Here is a 22122-nt window from a genome sequence, read left to right on the forward strand (position 1 = left end):
ACTGATTAGTGCACTTAATCCAAGCTTTGAAGTCATCCACTTTTCCCTGACTGATTTGCTGCTTTACTTTGGTGTTGTCTCTCATCTTTGTATCTTCAGCTTGTTTTTTCTATTTCTGCATTTATGTTGTGTTGTTGACCAGAAGTAATGTTTTTGTTTTCATAGTCTGCATGTGTGCTATACCTCTGTTCTCCATGAAAACCTGTCTGCAGCCTTAGAACACCAGGTCACCACTAGTACTGCAGCCATGGGTCTGTAGGCAGTGGTGAAGAGACATTGCATTCAGTAATAACAACTCAATAATAATAGTTCAGTAGTTGAAAATGAGGTGAAGGTGAGGGAAGTACCAGGAGATATCTAAAGATTATATTCCTCCAGGGTAGAACTTGGAGACATTGGTGAGAACATGTGAAGGAAGAAGACTGCGTGTGTTAGGAGAAAGTACTGGCTGTGCCCAACAGGTGATGACCACTTAGCTACAGGCTTCTGCATACTGACACTGGAAGGCTGGTTAACAAGTAAATATCATTACACTGATAAGGAGGTGGAATGCAGCACTGTCATGGGTTCTGGGACTCTGAAAGTAGCCCCTAGTGAATTTGCCATCCTGGCCCATGGTCCATGAAGAAAGGAAAAATACTGTGACACCAGAAAGGTAAGTAGGTGTAGGGCTCAGCAGATTAGGAGGGCTGTGCCAAACAGCCATGTACTCTTGGACACTCCTTAAAGTACAGCCAGGTGCAGTCCTCTCACACCACAACTGTGTAAACAAACTTCTGGAAATGGTCAGGCATTGTTACTTTACACAAGGAAAAATATGACCATGTGAGTGATGTTTGTTATTTGGAAAAGTCACCGCATCCAGTTGTAAGGAACACTTAGAAGATGTATGACTTTAAGTGCAGGAATAAAGGACTACATAGATAGGTGGTACTGTCCCTGGCCTCATGAGGGCCTGTATCACCACTGTATTTTTCTCTGGTAACCAGAAGTGCCTCTGAAATAAATATTTGACAGTGGTGGTATCAGCAGTGACCTGTGTAGATGGCTGAACTTCATGGCAGAAACGAGAGTGATGTGGATTACAGATTTGCAGTTTGCTGTCAGCTGATGACCTCCAACTACTTTGTTGTTACCATGTTTTTGCCTCAAGAATCATTCTTGAAGAACTCCATCAATAACGTTCTTCTAGCCTGGTGTTTCCTCTTTCATGAACTTATCCCCATGCTTCATTTCTGTGCCGCAGCACTCATGGAAGGGCTTAAATGAAATGTTGGCAGGTACTCTACAGTAGCTTTATGACAGCTGAGTCCTCCTGATCCCTCTGAGATAGGGAAAATATATTTGTTTTGTAACATATCTGGAAGCATGACAAGATGGTGCAGCTCTGCTGGCCACGGTGAGATGAAACTGGTGTGGGTTTTCTTTTGTTGTTTTTGTATTATTGTTGTTTTCTTTTTGCTTCTTGGGTGCCTGGATTTGGCACTGCAGATGCAGAGGCTCACCTCCTGCAAACGTGGTACTGGGTGATTTCTCTTCCCAGAAGAACTCGTGGGTGATTAGTTAAAACTCTGCAGGGACAGTCTGCCACCTCTGGCAGCTTCGTACCCCTGATGCGATTCAAAGCCGTGAGAGCGGAACCAGAGTTAAATAACTCCTTGAGTCTGACCCCCTCCCGCCTTCTGGGGCGGAGCACTTTCAGAAGGCAGAGGAAATGCTCTAATAAGCCGCGGTCCGCCGGCTGCTCCCAGAGCCGGGAACTGCGCGGGGTAGAAACGCCTTCCCTAAGGCGGGCAGCTGAGGCTCTCGCGGCGTGGGGGCGGGGCCCGATCCAAGAGCGCCGCCAGGGGGCGCCGTGGTGCTGCCGGAAGCGGGGCGGGCGGATCTCACAGCGCTCAGCGCCTGCCCGGCGTACGGCAGGGCGGGCAGGCGGGCAGGGCCTCGGCGCGCAGGGCTGCGCCGGGCGAGGCGGCAGCGATAGCGGCTGGCCGCCGGCGGGCCATGCTGCTAAAGCTCCTGCAGCGCCAGACCTATACCTGCCTGTCGCACAGGTATGGGCCCTGCCTCTGCCTCGGGGGCCTCGTCCTCATGATCGTCTCCGCCTTGCAGTTCGGGGAGGTCAGTACGGCGCCGCGCCGGTGTGGCGTGGCTGTCCCCCTTCTCCTCCCTTTCCCCGGTCGACCCGACCCGAGCCGTGCCGGCAGGGAGAGGCGCCCGCGCAGGCGGCGTCCGGCGGTCCCGCGGCTGCACGGCACGGAGGGCGCGTCTCGCTTTGGGGCTTTTTTCCCTTTCGGGAGCCGGGTAGTTGTCAGCGAGTTCCTTCAGCAAGTGGCTTGGACGTGAATGCTGATCTCATATATATATATGTATATGTATATGTATGTACGTATATACACGTGTGTCTATATGTTTAAGACAAAAGGGAGAAAACATGCTTAGCGGTGGTGGTGCTGCCGTTTTGTGCTGGGATATTAACCGCCGCGGCAGAGAAACGACACGAAGCACCACCGGGTGCCGTGGTTTCGGTGTGGTGAGCGGTGCTGGCTACAGGCCCGGCGTGGCTAGGGGGGCTGCTGTCGCTCGCCTGCTGGAGACCGGCCCCGTGGCGGCTCCTTCTTGTCAGGCGACCTTCGCACTTGGTGGTGCGGCTGGTGCGCAAAGCGCGCCCGGGGGGGAATAACGCGGCTCCTGGGAACACCAGGTGTGACACGAGCGTCAAGTGACTCCCCCCTTTCCCCCCTGCCCCCCGGGGGTGCCTGACAAGCAGCCTTGCGAGCCCCGGCTGAGGAGGGCTGAGAAAAATCTGCGTGCTCCAGGAGCTCCTGTTCTCTTGTCTTGTGCAATTTCTTCCACTTCCCATATCATCAGGTGATTTATTAGTGTTGCTGCTGTTATTTGTCTGGGATCCCCTGTATAAGAAAGATACCGAGCTGTTGGAGCGGGTCTGGAAGAGGGCCAGGAAGATGATCGGGGCAGGCTGAGAGAGTTGGGCTTGTTCAGTGTGGAGAGGAGAAGGCTGGGGGGAGACCTTTCTGCAGCCTTCCAGTGCCTGAAGGGCCTACAGGAAAGCTGGGGAGGGACTGCTTCTCAGGGAGTGTAGTGATGGGACAGTGGTTAATGGGTTTACATTAAAAGAGGGGAGATCTAGATTAGACATCAGGAAGAAAATCCTCACTGGCACAGGTTGCTGAGAGAAGTTGTGGATACCTCCTCACTGGAAGTGTTGGATGGGACAACCTGGTCTAGTGGAGGGTGTCCCTGCCTGTGTCAGGGAGGTTGGAACAGGATGATCTCTGAGTTCCCTTCCAACCCAAACCATTCTGTGAGTTTATTCTAAAGCCTGTGCTGGATACTTTAAATGGCAACTGGAATCGACAGAAACTTTCTCCCTTATGGATTTTAGGGAGTTAAATATATCCTCTCTCCAAACCCTATGTTTTGGAAGTCACCAATGAAAAACATTATAAGGGGGCAAAAAAGAATCCTGCTTCAATATAGCATTTGATTATAAGATAAGTATTCAGGGAATTTAAGTATTTTTGTCAGTGTAAAAGGATGGCAGTATTAAGTGCAACTGGACTGGAATTTCCTGATTCCTAAATAGTTGGGGTTTTTTTTTCTCCTTTTTTTCTTTTCCTTCCCTGTTTTATTTTGATAGACTCCTCTAGATGTGGAAAGAAATGAATAACTATAAGGGGTATTATCTGAAACTCTTGAGTATAGCACAATCAGAACCTTGTGTATCTGTACATCTTCTTGGCATGAAGTACTTCATCCTTGCTGTCTTGCAGAGGGTCCACAAGTTCCTGAAACACTTGAAGGATATCAGCAAATTGCTTGTAGAATTCTTAAGCACTTGTTTGTACGTGGTTGTCAATTTGGATTGGTGTATTCATCTTAATGCTGTGAAACTTAAGTCTTTCTTCAGAATGGCAACTTAAACCCAACTTTAGGGTTCTTCAGAACTTTGAAGGATACCTCAGTAGCTGTCCTCGTTATGGCTGATTCCCTGAGAATCAGTTAAAATCACTGCTTAGAATGAATTTACTACCAAATCTTAGTTTGCTACTTCCAGCACTTTTAGAGCTATTTGGAAAGCGTAGATCCTGTTTGGACAGTGAGCAAAGAACTGACAGATTCGTGTAGGAGTTAAACTTCCAAAATTATATGTTAAGAAAAAAGAGAAGTGACCAGAAGTGTTTAAAACTTCCCAAACAAAACACCCAACAAAACCTCCACCCTTTACAGAATGACCATACAGATAGATGGAAAAAGCTTTGTTGTTTTTTATACATGATGGTAAATGAACATAAGCGATGTTTGTGTGCATTTTGTTCTTTACTTTTATGATTTAAAGGGGTGTGTTTTGGTAAGTGGTGGTAGCTTAAGGGTTTAGGAGTGACTGGACTTGTGAGAGCAATTAGACTTCTGACAACTGTCATGGGAAAGGTAAACACTTATCTTCTTCAGTGTAGAGTCTGCAAGGCAGCAACTAATAAAAATATATGTCTGTTTTGAAAGTTAAGCCAGAAATCTTTCTAGTCATTATCAGGCCTACCATTTTTAACCATCTGTGGTAACTGTCAAGCAGTAAAAACCAGCACGAGGCAATGCTTATCAGACCCTGTGTCTGAGCAGTGTTTATAGTTCTGCTTTTCCGTGATGCCCAGAGCCAGCTTTTTAGTCCTAGTAGGCAAAATTAGATCTGCTTCCCTAAATTCATGCTAACAGTAGTGATACTGGAATAAAAATGGATGTCTAGGGCAAATAATCTGAGGTTTGTAATGGTGTCCTCACCGCCTCAATGTGAAAACGAGCTTGATTGCAAGAAAAAACTTTTAACTCTATACCATCTCATTAAATGTGATTCTGGAGCATTTCTGCAGAAACACATGGGGTACCCAGGACTAAGCCAATGCTGTAATCAATTGTAAGATGAGCTTTAAGACTTAGGATGGTTTGGTTGTAAAGCCTTTTTGGCCATCCTTCCATAGGTCGTTCAGCTTTGTAAAATATAAGTGGAACGTGCCAGAGCCACTGTCATCAGCAATCTGATACAATATCTCCTAATAGAGGGTGTCTCTCCTCCTTTTTTAATGTTCCGTTAGTGGTTTTATAATATCAGTATGTAAAATTGAAGCAGAGCGGCCTGGGGGTATTCTTGTAATGCAAATAGCCTGAGAGGAGGAAACAGTTACAGAAGAAAAAAAAAAGTACTCGGTGGGAAGAGCTTAACTCTTTACTTAAATGTGTTTCGAAGGAGAGCTGTTCTTGGGTTTTTTGGCTATAGCTGCACAGAGGCAAAAAGAAAGCATTTGAGTGGTTAACGTTTTTCTTCTCAGATGCTTCTGTATTTCTTCTAGAAGCAGATCAGATTCATCATTATCAGCAGTAGGAAATTTTTCTGCCTAGATATCTTTCTGTTGTATTAAACGAGTATATTTGGCAGAAGGACATAATGACTTGCACATCAAAAAGTGTAATAGTAGGGTTTTTTTAAGATCCTCCCTGACTTTGGTATTTAAGGAAGGAGATTTTTTGCTCACCTAGGAAACCATATGCCCTTTGTGTGAGGGGAATGAACTTGTACAGATGTGATCTTGGTTATAAAGAGACAGCTTGCAGCTTTGTCAGGAATTGTCTGTGCACGTTTGCCATCCAGCCACGTGATGGGGCTTCCTTCAGGAGGCTATGATTAGCTTTATTGGGCATGAGGGTACAGAAATGTGTGTCCTCTTAAAAAGGAGGGAGCTGTTCTTTACATTATGGGCTTGAATGTTGTCTTTGAGAAATGTTATATTTCATAGTTCCCATAATACAAGAGATAAAAAACAGTAAAATTTAAATCTAGGAAGAGTGGTGTAAAGTAAGTACTATTTTTTCCTGGTATTTTTTTCCCCCTCTCCATTATGTATAAATATGTACTGATCCAGGTAAAACAAACCAACTCTAAAGCAGCACAAGATGCCACTGAAGTTTTAAGTTGGGCTTGTGCTGTAAGACGTATCATAGCAAGTTTATTTAAGTTTTTTTTTTTTTTTCTGGATCAGAAAAAAACAAACCTGTATCACTGAAAAGGCCTGTTAAGATTTTTTTAGTGTGGAAGATTTTGGGTTGTTTTTCTATTTTCTGTTTAGACTCGTGATGTCAGATACTTTGTTAGTTGCGGAAATGTAACTACCTTTGTTTTCTGTGTGTGTATATAAGTGCATTTAAGAATAGAAATGGAATGTAAATTTACAGCTTTCCAAGGTAAGAATCAGCTTGTGATTGGATTCCTGTATGGCTAACTTATGAATATACCCAGGAATGGGAACAGCTGGCAAGGAACGTTTAAGTTGGGTGTAGCTTGGTATTTTAGCTAAGCAGCCTTGATTGCTGGATTAAGGCCGGGAAGACAACCCTGCCTTCAGCTGTGTGTTCCCACCATTTCTTGTCTGCTTCAACAATCAAGTAGAAGAAGATAAAGTACTCTGGTTTTCGAAGGCTCATCTTTCTGTTGGTGTAGTTCCCTGACTTTGCTCACTGCATGTGGGCTGAACTCGTGTCAAGCATTTTGTGGCAGAAATGCTGGATGGTGGAAGAGGGGCTGAAGCTCACGGAAATACTGTGAGTAGCCGGGCCCTAATGTAAGACTTCACCTGTGTTGGGAAAGAGCTATTGTGTTTTAGGTTCGTGGACAGGTCAGTTTGCATAATTGGGTATGGCCTAACCTGGCTGTTCGTTTGCAAAGCTCAGACTTCAGAGGTGCATGAACTGCAGTACAATATGAGAATAGAAAGGAAGATGAGCAAAATTATATGTGGGGGGAAAACGTTCCTAAAATTTTAAAGGCTAAGAGAGAAGGGGGAAGTAACCTAAATAAATAGTAGGTTATGAAGTGTTTCTGTAAAACATGGAATTATTGTAGAGAAAAAAACAAAGAACCAAAGCTTGTTTAAATCCAGGGTGTTTTTCAAAGTTCTTAGCTTGGTTGCTGGATCTGTGTGGCAGCATAGTTTGGATTAACGTCTGGTCAGTTGTGCATAAATGCATAGATTGATTTGGAGTAAATAGATTGTGATTAAGTATTTCAAAAGAAGAAATTTAAGTGTCTAATTTTAGAAGGTGGTGACATCAAGTGATTGGAGCTTTTTTGTGGTTTTTTTGGTTTGTAGGTTGTCCTGGAGTGGAGTAGAGACCAGTATCATGTTATGTTTGATTCATACAGAGACAACGTTGCTGGCAAATCATTTCAGAATCGGTGAGCTTTATTTTTAGTTGACAGTATTGCACTTTTTACTGTTAAATGAGTTTTTAAATGTTTAATTCAAATATTCTAGATTAAGTAACTCACCTTTGAATAGGACTCTATTGTATGGACTCTAAATCTGTAGCAAATTTTAAACTTAGTGGTTTTAAAATAATGAGTTAGTGCTTAATATCTCAGCTTTGAAGAAATTTGGCATTTGGAACCTCTAGTCATCTAATAGAGTTTACATTTTAAATGCATTTAATTCATACAGTCTTTAATGAAATGTTAAAATGGCAATGTTACCAATAAAGGGAGGATGTGACATGCTTTCTTTATTAAGATAGGAAAATATAAGTATGTTTCCCATGTGCTTAAAATTCCTTTCAGTGTTTTGAAAAGTCATTTTTCATTTACCTTCATATTCTGTGACATCTCATGAGGGACTTCAATTAGCTTTGTGACTTCTCTGCTGAATAGAAGAAGCTTTTTAAAGCTTAGGGCATGGGAGAACTAGCAGCAAGCTGGAAATGAATCATACAGGTCATTTGTTTCAGTTTTGTTAACTGCTACATGACTACTTGTGGTTTCATCGTTCATGTCTGAATAGTCTTGGGGTCTGTTGCTCAGGAAGTCAGTGGACTGTGAATTCACAGGTGAAAGAAGCTACTAAAGAGATATCATCTACTCTTAAGTGTTGATACACTCAACTGGAAAAAAAAAAAACCAACAAAAAAACCACCCTGAAAGCAGATGCTTAATCTGCCTTGGGGTTTATTGAATCATGGGACAGTAGAGATGATCAGATCAGTTTGTTATGCTCTAGCTGGTGTAAGATATCTCTGTAAAAGTACATTACATGCTCTCAGTGTATCCTATGTATTTTTATAGCTTTATCCCTTACTCCCTCCCTCCCCCCCCCCATCCCATTTTCAAAGGATGACAGGTGAATTCAGAGTGATGTGGCTCATCGGGATGATTATCTTAATGTTTACATGCTTCTGCAGTACTGAAGTGAAAGCTTGGTAGTTTGTTGCTCTCAGTCCTATAATGCCTGACTTTGTGATAATTAACAACAGTGCTTTTATAAAATGGTTAATGTTTGTCCAAATCAAAATCACAAATCTTAACATACACAGTTGCCATTTCTGCAGTATGTTTTCTTGCTTTGTGTTGGTTGTGTAAAATACTCCTAAACTATTGTTGATTTCTGTGAATTGTGAGCAAAACATCCAGGAACTGGAGAAGAGCTATTAGCTGCCTGAGCAACAGTTTATCCAGCTCACCCATATGCCATTACGTCAGACTTGTCAGGGAGCTTATTGTGATAATTGTGTGCAGATACTGACTTCCTGTAAAAAGTCCACTTTGGGATTGATTTTAATCAGTTCATATCTTACTGTTAGAGAAGTACAGTATACTACAGTATTCAGATTTGGAGAACAGGTTTGGAAATTGAGCAGATTCACTGCTTAGTGGAAAGTAAAAGCTGCATGGCATTTAGGAAATATTAATGAACCTTCAACAGAATTGAAGTAGTGTTACCTTTCAGCTCTGCTGGAAAACATCTCTGTTCTTGTTGAACAGTTGTATTGCAAACATCTTTAAATAAAATCTCAGTGTAAAATGTAGACAAATTTGTGCATGTGGGCAAGTTCCTTATGATTATAAACTCCGAAAGCTTTTCTTCCTGAGTACCATAAAAACAATCATGTTGCTAGTGTAATTCGTTACACCTTTTGAACACTTTTCTGCCAGACAGAGGAAGACATGTTTTGCCTTGAAATTTAGCAATCACTTTGATTTGCTTTTCCCTCCTGTCTCATGTCCTTTGCTATCCCAGCTGTTGCACTTTCCAGGTAGTCATGTCAGCTGCTCAACTTCCTACTTGCATTGCCTGGGCTCTTATGCAGCTTGAGACAGAAATTCCAGGGCTTTTGACCAAGCCACCTCATCTGAACCCATTTTTGAGGACTTAGTTTTGGTGTGTAAATAAAAGGGACAGAAGGAAACTAAATAATGGAGTTGCATGCCTGAGAGTCTTGGACAAGGACTCTTGTTGTGTTTCTCTACACCAGCAAATTCTGCGTTTTGGCAAATGCCAAAATGTAATTTTGCTCTTCTGGGACAGGGCCAAATCATATTTAAAACCAATATGGAAATAAAATGTGAAGGAACAGTCCTCAGCTTTTAAAATGTACCAACTGATTTTGGTATGGTACAGCAAGTGAGAGCCATTGATGGTTCAAGAGCCATTGATCATTGAACCGAGTGAGGCTGGAGAGAGGAAAAGATGCATGAGTTAAGGAGCCAAGAAGTATTCAAAGAAGAAATGCAATGGAACTGTTGAGATAGGCTGTTGGTGGGAAATTTGTAGAGATGGAACAGACAGGGGGGCTGGGAAGTTGACAGTGGGGACCTTAAGGGTACAATCGGCTTATGCTCATCCATAAAGGGGCTCATCGAGGTTGGAGATCACTGTGTGGTAGCTTGGGAGAGATCCAGAGGCTGCCGGCAACTGCTCCTTCAGCATCTGTGGGTGAGGAGACAAGGAGGCTTTGTCCTCGAGCTGTGATCTCAGCTGTGAGTATGGCTTTTATATGTGAGAGGTTTTCTTGCCCTGTCTGGGAGAGCTGGTGGCTCTGGCTTTGTCTCTAAACCTAGTGATGTTTTTAGGTTTGCAGGTAAAAAATGGGTGTGTTTTTGAGAGAGGAAAGGAGTATCCATAACAATGCTCATTGATTGCCTGGGAGTCTCCAAGGAAGTTTCCATAGTCCATGTTTGCTGATATTATAATCAATAGCAAATAGAAAAGTAGATTTCCTGTAGAAAGTTGTTACAGTTGTTCTGTAAACTACTGTTAGGCAGGTCATCTCAGGCTTAATCTCTTTGCAAGAGTGGTATTTGTGATGAAGACCAAATGCATGAATTCACTTGAAGGACAAACACAGATACAGAATTTTATGGAGAAAGTTTTCAATCTTTTTTTGACCTTGAACAATTTGCAAAAGACTGCATATGAAAAATAGTGCTCAAGAAGGATACTGCAAAAGTGGGTACCCTCTTCCTTTTTATTTTTAAAGCAAAATGCCACTGCATGCTTTTCAAAATATAAACTCTCAGCACTTTTTAAGAAGCCATGAAACCAACCAGAAAGCTTTGGCAGGGACTGAACAGGTGAAATCTTGACAGTGTTACTCATCCTAATTGGAAGCAAGAAATCAACTTGTATATATCTGGTTTTTATTATTATGTTTGATAGCAACTATGTATGTTGTGAAAATGCATTAAGAAAATTTGAGTATTTGGATAAATTTTAAGGAATTCTGGACTAGTGGATCTGCAAACAGTTGACTTATGATAGCCTTTTTTATTAGTCTCTATTGCCACTATTAATAAAAAATGAGGTTGCCATGCCAGGGTTAATTCAGAATTGATGTGCCTGCATCTGACGTTACTTCCTTCTGTGGAGTTTATTAGCATTTGACTCATGTGACAGCATTTCAGTGCTAAAAATAAAGTTTGGCAAATTCCGTGTTTCTATGCAGTAGCACATGTAAGCACACTTTAGGTAAATGATAAATAGGGGAGAGGTTTCACAGTCAAAATTGCCTAGACAGAGTTGGAGTTGATGTTTCTCCTTTTTTTTTTTTTTCTTTTTTTTTCTATTGTTTGAACATTTTATATTCTTCAGTGAAGCCTGGGTAAATGAAGTCTACATCTTGCCCAGAAGACAAGAGTTGGGCATTTTTGAAATCAGCTGGTTTGGGTCAGGTACTGCCACCTAAAATGCTCTTGTCCGGGCTGTAGCAATCAGGGGATTGTCAGTCAAATAATTTAATTGATCATAATAATTGTAGAGAAGCTATAAGATCTCCTGCCACTGAATTTTTACTCGTGTGGTGGACTTTTCAGTTCAAAATGTGCCTTTATTTGCACCTGTTAATGAACAAGAAGCTAGTGTCATTTCCTGAGAAAGATGGGAAATAACTGATTAGAAGTGTGGTTTTATTAAGTAAATTGACTTTTTTTGCCAATTGAGAGAGTAGCCTCTTGCAGAGTGTTGCCTGTCAGAGGTGAGAGGGACTTTCTGGGCCGTGCTGCTGAGGAAGGCAGTGCTTCTTCAGGTGGTCAAACTCTCTCAGAATGACCCACCTCTAAGTGTCTTACCTCTAGCTAGGACCAGTGATGAATTGAGTTCAAAATGTTCCTATCTATTGGGCAGTGACCAGCTACTGGCTGCTCTTTTTGCCCAGTTTCATGCTTCAGTTATTGAATCTCAGCCAGTAGAAAATGAAGCTGGGTTGAAGCTTTCTGCATGTCATACTGTGCAAGGGAAGGTGGAGGAGACACCCATACTGTATGTAGGTGATCTGCAGTTTGAGAAAGTACTGAACAGTTTGAGACTGGAACTTTTAAAAATAATAGTTGGGGCATCTTCCTGCTGTCTGGGACTGAGGTTCACCTATGGCAGCAGCCTGGAGTGTCTGCTGAAACAAATCTCTGGACCTTGGTGAGGACCACAGAGGTATTATTATAACCAAATAGAAAAAAAGTATCCAAAAGCCCTTCTGCTGCTCAGGTGTGCTAGGAGATCTCTAACAGTCCAGAAACAACTCCAGGGTACTAAATGGTGTCAAGAATGAATTTGACTGCTGAGTCTGAATTCATGTACTCTCCTTAGCTTGACTGTTTATGAAATGCACTGTTGTTAATATCTAAGAGGCATTCCTAGGATGGAGACCTGGTCCTGCTGAGATGTTATTTTCTCTGTGCAGTTAAATAATAGCAAGTGTGATTTATGTCTTTAGATTTTGTGCTGTCCTGTCTACTGTAGTTGGTGAATTAAGGATGTGCCTGAATGTTGCTGGTACTGATTTGAGAAATATTTTATGGGTTTGAAGGATTTGGGTGATAGGTTAATGTCGGTGAAATTTAGAGTATAGAGTTGATATTACATTTAGTCACTGAACTGTTATAGCCACTTTACATTCTTTTTGGTTTTATATCTCTGGGGTTTTTTTGTCAAAGGCTTGTATGTATATAGCTAAAGAGAAGCTTTTTACTTTGTGGTGTTTGTAGCTCAGACACCAGGTGTTTCTGTTGTTAAACAGAAATTGCTCTTGTAGGATGCCACAGACAGTTATAATATTAAACAGCTCATGTAGCTTTCATTTGAATTATATAGACTTTGTTTACCTATGCCGATTGATGTGGTATACACCTGGGTGAACGGCACGGATGTTGAACTGATCAAAGAATTGCAACAGGTCAGAGAACAGATGGAAGAAGAACAGAAAATAATGAGGTAATAATTCTATATATTTTTTCCTTCAGTTGACAGCAGCTAATGCAGTGCTAGCCCTCTGGTTTTTTTCCCATGTTACTCAACTTGAAAATTTAAAGTGCATTTTCACACTTCTTCTTTTCATTATTCTCAAATCCTTGTTTCAGTTCTACATTTTGCTTTGGAGTACTGTTTAGTCAGAAAACTGTTTAAGATAACAGAGCATAATTTAAAGTAATTAAGGCTGTTCTGTCTTGAATTTGTAAAATGCCATTCAGAAAACTGTGCTTTCTGTGTAATTTTATATTGATTTCTATAACTCAGTCTGAAAAAACTGCCAAAACCAAAAAAGCCTTACCCCAACTATATCTCAAATGTGTAATCTCTCTTCATCCCCTTTTTCCTTCTCAGCCCCACTCTCCTCCCCCCCCGCCCATATTGCTTTTTTTCTCGTAGGCTTAATAATATCATAAGCACATGATTCTTAAGGGCTCCCTTTTAAAGTAGTCTCCCAAACTCTCAAACTGAGGAGGAGAAAAGCAATCATGTTATAAATGTATGAGTCAGCCCTCCTAACTAAGGAGGGAAAGACATGTTTTGCTGCATTTGACATTACAGATTTTGCTACAGTCTTCTGCAGAATTGCTTATCTGAGGCATCAAACACAGGCTGTTGCAGAAACCTTGCACTGTGTCTTAGAGCCGTTGATTTAGTTCTTAATAAGCAACTCTGTGTTCACATGATTTTCTTTGGCCAAAAAATACGCTAAATTGATGAACAAGCTTTTCTTTTTAAAAGTTTTAATAGTTTAGTTTGGAATAATCTGAAATCCAGAAGTAAATGGGCTAATCTGATTTTTGGCATGTTAGGATTTGCAGTTTAGGTACCACTGACAATGTGATCACAAGTGAAATTCTGGATCTTTGTTTCACTACTTAAACAGTGAAAGTATTAGTAGAACTTTAAATCCATTAAGTTTAAACATCTTAGACATAGACATGGTCTCTGCTCTGAAAAGATTTCAAACTTATACTAATCTTTTCCTATCAGTGCATATAGCAAATGTTATCTTTAGCTTTGTCATTGTCTGTGCTGTGAGCCACATTTTACAAAGGGAAAAGGACATACTTTTTTTTTTCCATCATGCTGATTTGGAAACTTGATATCAAGCTTGTGAGTAAGACTCAAGTCCATGTCTCATTTCTTATCTACAGGGGCACCTGGTTCTCTACTCTGTAGATAATATTTTTCATGTACTGTGAAATTGTTTAACAATTTTGCAAAAGAATCTACTTCATGGGGTCAAGGTAGCAGAAGACAAAGGAAAGATGCTATAAATCTATAAATCTAAATATAAATGCTATAATGAGTATGTAATTTGTATTGCACATCAAAACTTAGTAAGTTCTGACTTTCTTTTTGATATACCTGAATTGAACTAGTTATGGTCCGGATGCTGTATCCTTCAGTGGGAGGGAGTAGCTTGATTCCTTTTCTGTTGGTGTATGTAGATGGGTGCCCTTCTGATACTGTGATTAGTATTTAGCATTAGCACTGCACTACCTCCACATTAATCTTTGTTAACTTTTATGTCCACATGACAAATGCATGATAGACCTTACCAGAATACGTATGTTAGGCAAAAAAACCAAGTGAGCTTTGTTTCAGGTAAATTCATCCTGGTTTCATATCAACATTGGTTTCATTAAGTAATCTAATAACAACTGCTGAAAAACCTATTAACAAAGAGAGTCTTGCTGCCACAACTGTCAGCACAACCAAGAGATTTTTAAGATACGGTGCATGAGGGTGGGCAGGGAATTGCACATCTGTGTCTGCCTTGGCAAGGCCTTGGCAGTTTTATAACTGGGTTATCAGTGCTTTCATGATGTGTCCCTGACTCAATTAACTATCTGAAATTAGATTAAATTCCATACTGTCAACTCAGTGTTATTTAATTTAGTTGTTTTGATTTTGTAATAGGGAAATCCTTGGAAAGAATGCCACAGAACCAACAAAGAAGAGGTGAGTTTTTGTGGGTTCAGGCTTGAATTTAAATAAATTACATAATATGCTTTAATAGCTGAAGGCAGATGCTGGTTGGGGTGATCCTTGGTTTTCTCTAGCATGTGCATACTTCTCTGTCATTTCAAGAAAAATGGAGAGCACCGTAATGCATACATTGAATAAACGTAATGTTGTTGTGACATGTGTGAATGAGCTTCTTAAAATGCAACAGTTCAGAAGGTGTATCCTTGGCACTGATTAGGCAAGGTTCCTATTCCAGGTGTAGATTTTTAATGCATATGTACCCAGAGTTTTATAATTCAAAAGCAGGCTTTCCCCTGTCACTTGTATACACAGCACTGCAAATAATTGTCTGGGGGTGGGGTGTGGGGTAAACCTCTTGTGCCCCCGCTGCCAGGAAGCGGCAGGGCTTGGTCTGTCCCACTCTTCATTTGGCTTAGTTGTTCAGCTGTTTAGAGAACATTTGTAAGTAAGGTCTCATCTGTGAGTAGTAAATTTTCAAATTTCAGAAACTTTTTTAAAAAGTTAAGGAATAAACTACACTGTAGCTGTCAATCATTTGCTTTCTTCAGCAAAATAAGCATGCTTTTAGACATTTAGCCCTGCCCCAGCAGATGTTAGAAATAATTGATCAGAATTTACAAAAGCATCTTTACTTGTATCTAACATTCAGTTTTGTCTTGGTGTTATATATATCTTTGGTATTTTGCTGTAGTGAGAAGCAACTGGAGTGTTTGCTGACACACTGCATCAAAGTGCCAATGCTTGTTCTGGATCCTGCGCTGCCTACCAACATCACACTGAAAGACCTGCCCTCCATTCATCCTGATTTACAAGCTGCTAACAATATGTTCTTTGTAGCAAAACCAAAAAATCCTTCTACCAACGTGACAGTAATTGTTTTTGATAGCCCTAAAGATGGTAAGACCCTATTTATCAGATTCCAGGCAGTTTTCTAGAGGAAACTATCTAGTAGATTGCAGTGAATTAGGGCTTTTTTCCCTTCAATTCTTTGCCACTAATTTTCTGTTTTAGTTTAGCAAGTCATTCAGCATCTCTTGCCCTCAGTTTGTTCCTCTAAATGATGACATTAATAATACTGTTTGCTTACCTCCCAGGCAACTGATTACAGATGATTAGAGTTCCATGCTTCAAAGACTATTGCAAAACAGATTTGGTATCTGTGTTGCACTAGTAATCTCAGAAGACTGAGGTTTAGACTGAGCAAGATTAGTTTTAGAAATCCTCTCTTAATTGCTGTGAAGTCTAGTTTCAATATTGTGCAGTAAGTTCTGCCCTTGCTCAAAGGATTACGTACTTAAAAGAAACTTATCTGTATTCAACACATAAAAGTAGGATCTTGGAGCAGCTGTAGGTTTCTTATTTTGTTTAACATGTAGTTCCTGACCACTACCACTCACTAGCCCAACCATAGGTGTTTATTTTACCACCAAAATTATTTACCACTTAGAAAGACAACTCTTCACACTATAAATATCCTTTTTTTTTAATTTGCAGATGAACATACAAAAGAAGTGATGTAATTTTTTTTTTATTTGGAATTTATTTTCTGTGTTCTAGTTGAAGCTGCCCATTCTGGAATGTTAAAAGACAACAGCAAACAGATAGTATGGAGGGGTTATTTGGTATGTACTTTTAAAATCTTTTAATTAGATTTTGTATATGTTAAACTATTTTGGCAAATGTATCTTAAATCTGTCACTGGATGGATTAACACATAAGCGTTAATTGCTGTAAGTTTAAAAATGTCTTTATATCCTATTTTGTTGTTTTTAGACTACAGACAAAGAAGTTCCAGGCCTAGTATTAATGCAAGACTTGGCCTTCCTTAGTGGATTTCCAGCTACGTTCAAAGAAACGAATCAGCTGCGAACAAAACTACCAGAGAGCCTGGCCTCTAAAGTAAAACTGGTAAGGGTCTAGAGGAAAGAGTGACATAGGTGTATTAGGTTTTTTTGAATGGTTCACATATGGTAACTCAATCACCTAGGAGATTAAGGAAGTTTCTGATGGTAATCTGGTTTTCTGTGTGATTTTGCTTCTTTGAGTTACAAAGAGTAGTAACTAGTAACCCAAATAGTTTCCTTCAACGGACCAATTATTCACTCTGTGACTGCAAGTTATTAGGCATTTGATTTGCTAGCCTGCAACTGGTTAAAAAGTACTAGCCTTATCAGTTTCTCTTAGACATTGAAGTATGCTGTATCACTGACTTGTGTAATGTGACAGAATTTTGTTTGTGTAGGTTCTTAGCATTTTTCTTCATTCTTTGCTTTTAGATGAATTATCTTAATAGCAACAAACTTGGCTTGTTTCACAGCTGAATGCTGTACTTCTCCCTGAGCAAGTAGCACTTCAACTTAACCACCTGCAAGGCAACAGTAGGTCACAACTTGTGTGACTGTGCCACCCATTAATGTTTCACACCTTCTATTCTCCCCTGCCATTTGCACACCTTTTCCAGTTACAGACAGGTAAAAGTTCCAGAAGTCTGTGAAAATCATTGTCTTAATATATTGGAGAGAGGTGTGGTTGATAGTGTGAATGGGGCTGAGGCCAGGGAATTCGAGGAGGAGGGGTTAGTAGGGTTAAAGGGATGTCAATACGTATTCCTTTGTCAGATGTCTACCTGTAGGATTTACTGATTTACAGCTTGTTCTTGGTGCTAAAATGAGCCCCTTCCCCTTCCCCTTCCCCTTCCCCTTCCCCTTCCCCTTCCCCTTCCCCTTCCCCTTCCCCTTCCCCTTCCCCTTCCCCTTCCCCTTCCCCTTCCCCTTCCCCTTCCCCTTCCCCTTCCCCTTCCCCTTCCCCTTCCCCTTCCCCTTCCCCTTCCCCTTCCCCTTCCCCTTCCCCTTCCCCTTCCCCTTCCCCTTCCCCTTCCCCTTCCCCTTCCCCTTCCCCTTCCCCTTCCCCTTCCCCTTCCCCTTCCCCTTCCCCTTCCGAAATTCTATTGTGTAACTCCTTTCATAAGCTGGTCACACTCCAGCTTCATGAAAGTTGAATTTCTTCTTTCTTGTCTTGGCTTGTGTTGTGGTTTTACCCTGGCTGAGAGCCGAGATCCACGCAGCTGCCTGCTCTTTAAAGGAAAAGAGGAGGGGGAGGAGGGGGGGGAGTGTGAGGCAAGGGAAGGGAAAAGGAAGGGGCAAATAACAACCCCAAAACCAAGAAACCAAACGCCCGTGGGTTGGGATAAGGACAGTTTGCTAGAATAGCAGAAAGATAAATATAACAATGATAACAGGACTCTAGAGCAAAAAATATATGAAGCTGTCGATACACAATGCAGTTTCTCACCGAACCCACAGCTCAGGCTGTGCCACCCAGAGCCATCCTGGAACCCGACTGTCCCCGCAAAACTGTGTGTCCTGGAGCCGCCCGCTCCTCCTCCCATCAGCCCCCCTTTATACTGAGCGTGACGTAATTGGCATGGAATACCCCCTTTGGCCAGTTCGGGTCACCTGTCCTGGCTTCCTCCCCTCCTTTCTCATTAATAGATAAATATGAAGAACTGAAAAAGACCTTGACTGCTTGACCACAACTAAAAACATCAGGGTGTTACCGGCACTGCTCCCATTTTAATACTCAAACACAGCATTCCATCCGCTGCTACAAAAGAAGTTAACTCCATCCTGACCGAAACCAGGACAGCTTGTTAGGCTGTCTTAAAATCTTGCTAATGGTAGAAACCTTCTGAAGTACACACTTGTACCTCACATTTTATGGGTGCCTAAACAGCTTGAGACAGTTCTTAAAAAGTTGTTTAAGCTTAAATAGCTGTTTTCCCCTTGTTTATGTCTCTGGTGTATTCATAGAGTGGCTGTGGCTTTTCCTAGCCTTTGTTTTACTAATTTAATCACCAGTGCTCATCCCACAACACTGGCTCTCCTTTCCACTGGTCCTCCTGAGAGCCCTTCCCTGCCACTTCCATTGTGGATTACTCCCCCTTCAACAGCATTAACTGGAATTTGTACAGTGTTTTAAATGAGACATCACCAGAACCTTTTACACAGCGACAAACCGGTAAATATGTACCCAAGACCAGTAGAAGATCCCAGACTTGCTGTGTGCTAGATTATGCTGCTTGCAAATAGTGCTGCCAGTGTATCTATTTAACCTCCCTTGCATCTTTCCACTGCTAGGTACTGGTGCTCTTCACAAAAATTCTCTCTTGCTATCCTGACTCTGTTGCTTGTTTGAGTGAGTGATGGCAAATGTGCTCTGATGTGGTCGTGATAACTGTTCCTTCTCTTTCTTGGTGGCATATTGGTTAAATAGCAGTGGATGTTCATATGGTCAGTCTGCCAGCCTCTGCTTGTTTTATATGCCATGGGTATTTGTAAATAAATGGTGTTTTCCATAGAGAAATGAAATCATTATCCAACAGGAGATGGTGCTTCAGTTTTGCTGTCTGCAATGCTAGGCTCTTCATTTCAAGTTTGCATGAGGAACATGCTGGCTGAATGCTTCCTGACTTTGAGCCGTTTGAAGAATCTTCTTTGAGTGCCGGTTCATCTGCTTTGGGTTTGGAGCCTTTTCTAGTTCCCTCAACACAGTTTAAGTTACAGGTTTCTGGAAGTTTTAACTTTGGACTTAATGAAGCTGGAGAGCTCAGAATGCCTTTGACAATTACCAGTGGTTTTAGTTTGTTAAACTTGCCCTGTAGCGTTCAAGAAATTTAGTTACAAGATGTTCCTTAATTTTTTTGTTTGTTTCAATATAAACTCTATTATCTTACGTTGGCCTGACCAAGGGTTATTTTCTTGGAGCAGCTCTTCTGTACCTTTCTCATTAATTACCAAATTAGTATCAGAAATAACCTTGCCTCTGTCAGTTCAAAGATTATTTGGTAGAAATCTGTCTGCTTCCATGTCTGGGAATGGCCTAAGAGCACCATTCTAGGCAACATTTGTCCTCTGGTTGAACATCATAGATACAAGCTCTCATAGCAACATAGTTCTGAGAAATGTATGTGTGTGTCTGTGTCCCAAACAATATTTGGAACTTCACTCTCTTTTAGCAGATGTTTCTTTTTGCTCTTTTTTCCAAAATGATTTTGATTTAAATTTAAGTTCTTTTATTCATAGGACCCTACTTTTAAATTTATTTTTTTCTTTAGTTCTGGTGTCTTGTGTGGTTGACATTTGATATACCTTTGTCGAAGTAACTTTTATGTCTTTCTTGGACCCTTCAGTCTTTCTGTCCTTTGTTATACCATATTCTCTCCTTCCCTCTGTCATGGCTTGAACTGTTATTTTTGCTACTAGAACATACCTCTGTTAGAATACATGTTGTTGTGGGAGAATTTTTTCTGGGTGGTGTTTTTCTTGTTCCCCAGGTCTCCCCAGTTAACCACCACTAATGAAATTAGAAAGTATTTCTTTAATTGCATAATCTAACTATTGTTCAAGTCAGTATTCATGCTTTTTTTTTTTTCCTTTTATTTCCTTTTCCTTTCCTATAAATTTTTGCTTCCAGCACTGAGCAGGTCCTGTTTCTCCCCAGGATTTCTGCTGTAAATCTGTAAAGCCACAGACCTTATTCTTAGTGGCCTATGTCTCTTCTGCTGTAATTAAAACCTTTCTTAGACAACATCTTTCATGAATGCCTTGGAAGAAGACCTACTACCAGACCTTAATTTTTTGATTGCAGTTCTCTTTTCCATTTCATAGAATTCTAGAATCACAGACTGGTTTGAGTTGGGAAGGACCATAAAGATAAGATGATCGAGTTCCAACCCCCCTGCCATGGGCACGGACACCTCTCATGAGACCAGGCTGCTCAAGGCCCCATCCAACCCGGACTTGAACACCTCCAGGGAGGGGCATCCATCACCTCCCTGGGCAACCTGTTCCAGTGCCTCACCACCCTTTTAGTGAAGAATTTTTACAATAGGCAATCTACCCCCATCCGATTTAAAACCATTCCACTTCGTCCTGTCACTCCATGCCCTTCTAAAAAGTCCTCCCCAGTTTTCCTATAGGCTTCCTTCAGGTACTGGAAGGCTGCTATAAGATCTCCCCAGAGCCTTTTCTTTTCCAGACTGAACAACCCCAACTCTCTCAGCCTGTCTACATAGGAGAGGTGCTCTAGCCCTCTAATCATCTTCATGGCCCTCCTGTGGACCCATTCCAACAGTTCCATGCCCTTATGTTGGGGACTCTAGAACTGGACACAGGAGTCCAGGTGGGGTCTCAAAAGAGCAGAGTAGAGGGGCAGAATCACCTCCCTTGACCTGCTGGCTGTGCTGCTTTTGATGCAGCCCAGGATGTGACTGGCCTTCTGGGCTACCAGCATGCGTTGTTGGCTTATCTCAAGCTTCTCATCCACCAGCACCCATAAATCCTTCTGTGGAGGGCTGCTCTCTAGCGCATCATCTCCCACCCTGTATTGATGATGAGGATTGCCCTGACCCAGGTTCAGGACCTTGCATTTGTTCTTGTTGAACCTCATGAGGCTCACTTCTCCAGCTTCTCCAGGTCCCTAAGAATGACATCCTGTCCTCCTGGTGTGTTAGCTGCACCACACAGCTTGGTATCTGCAAACTTGCTGAGGGTGTGCTCAACATCATCAATGACATTGAAGATATTAAATAATACCAGTCCTAGTGTGGACCCCTGAGGGATACGACTTGTCACATGTCTCCATCTGGTCATTGAGGCATTGACAACTACTCTCTGGATGAGGCCATCCAACCAATTTCATATCCACTGAACAGTCCACCCATCAAATCTGCATCTCTCCAGTTTAGAGAGAAGGATGTTGTGGGGGACTGTGTTAAAGGCTTTACAGAAGTCCAGACAGATTACATCCATCACCCTTCCTGTGTCTACTGATGCAGTTACCCCACCACAGAAAATCACCAGGTTGGTCAGGCAGGACCACCCACTGGTGAAGCCATGCTGACTGTCTCAAATCACCTCCCTGTCTTCCATGTACCTTAGCATAGCTTCTAGAATGATCTGTTCCATGATTTCTGGGCGCAGAGGTGAAGCTGACAGGTCAGTAGTTCCCTCGGTTGTCCTCTAAGTTTTTCTAAAGTGGGCACAACGTTGCCCTTCAAGTCACCAGGGAGTTCCCCTAACTGCCATGGCTTTTCATATATGATGGAGACTGGCTTGGCAACCACATCAGCCAATTTCCTGAGCACTCCGGGATGCATCTCATCAGGTCCCATAGACTTGTATATGTTCAGGTCATTCAGGCGGTCACAAACCAGATTTTTCCCCTACACTGGGAGTGGTTTTACTCCCTTGTGCCCTATTTTGCTGCCGACTGACCCAGGAGGGATGAGGAGAGATGTTGCTAGTGAAGGCTGAGGCAAAGAAGTTGTTGAGTACCTACTGGAGTTGTTTCATTGGATGATACCTTTCATCATCTTTTTTTCTGTTCCGATCACATCCCCTGGTAGTCTTAGTCCAACAACAAATTTGATGGATGAATGGATTCTTTATGTATTTCAATTCTTCTGAAGTCCAAGCAGGTGGCTAATACAGTTGTTTGTATCCAAGTTGATCACTAGCTTAACTCTTAACCAAATCTTAAAAATGCTAGTTTC

The 22122-nt window shown here is 41.7% G+C and overlaps 1 protein-coding gene across 1 annotated transcript in view; it reads left to right on the forward strand.

Annotated features, from left to right (window-relative positions):
- Positions 1 to 2001: 2001 nt before the first annotated feature.
- The window catches only part of GNPTAB (N-acetylglucosamine-1-phosphate transferase subunits alpha and beta), a gene marked incomplete at its 5' end in the record, with an annotated part of 47705 nt that continues 27584 nt past the window's right edge, over positions 2002 to 22122 (forward strand). Inside the window, 7 exons of the mRNA XM_084263005.1 lie at positions 2002 to 2118; positions 7158 to 7243; positions 12420 to 12539; positions 14502 to 14543; positions 15262 to 15467; positions 16128 to 16192; positions 16344 to 16478. Of these exons, the coding sequence (XP_084119131.1) occupies positions 2002 to 2118; positions 7158 to 7243; positions 12420 to 12539; positions 14502 to 14543; positions 15262 to 15467; positions 16128 to 16192; positions 16344 to 16478 (771 nt within the window). The remainder of the gene's footprint in view (positions 2119 to 7157; positions 7244 to 12419; positions 12540 to 14501; positions 14544 to 15261; positions 15468 to 16127; positions 16193 to 16343; positions 16479 to 22122) is intronic.

Source organism: Gallinula chloropus (genome assembly GCF_964237585.1).
Source record: "Gallinula chloropus genome assembly, chromosome: 1".
NCBI lineage: Eukaryota > Metazoa > Chordata > Aves > Gruiformes > Rallidae > Gallinula > Gallinula chloropus.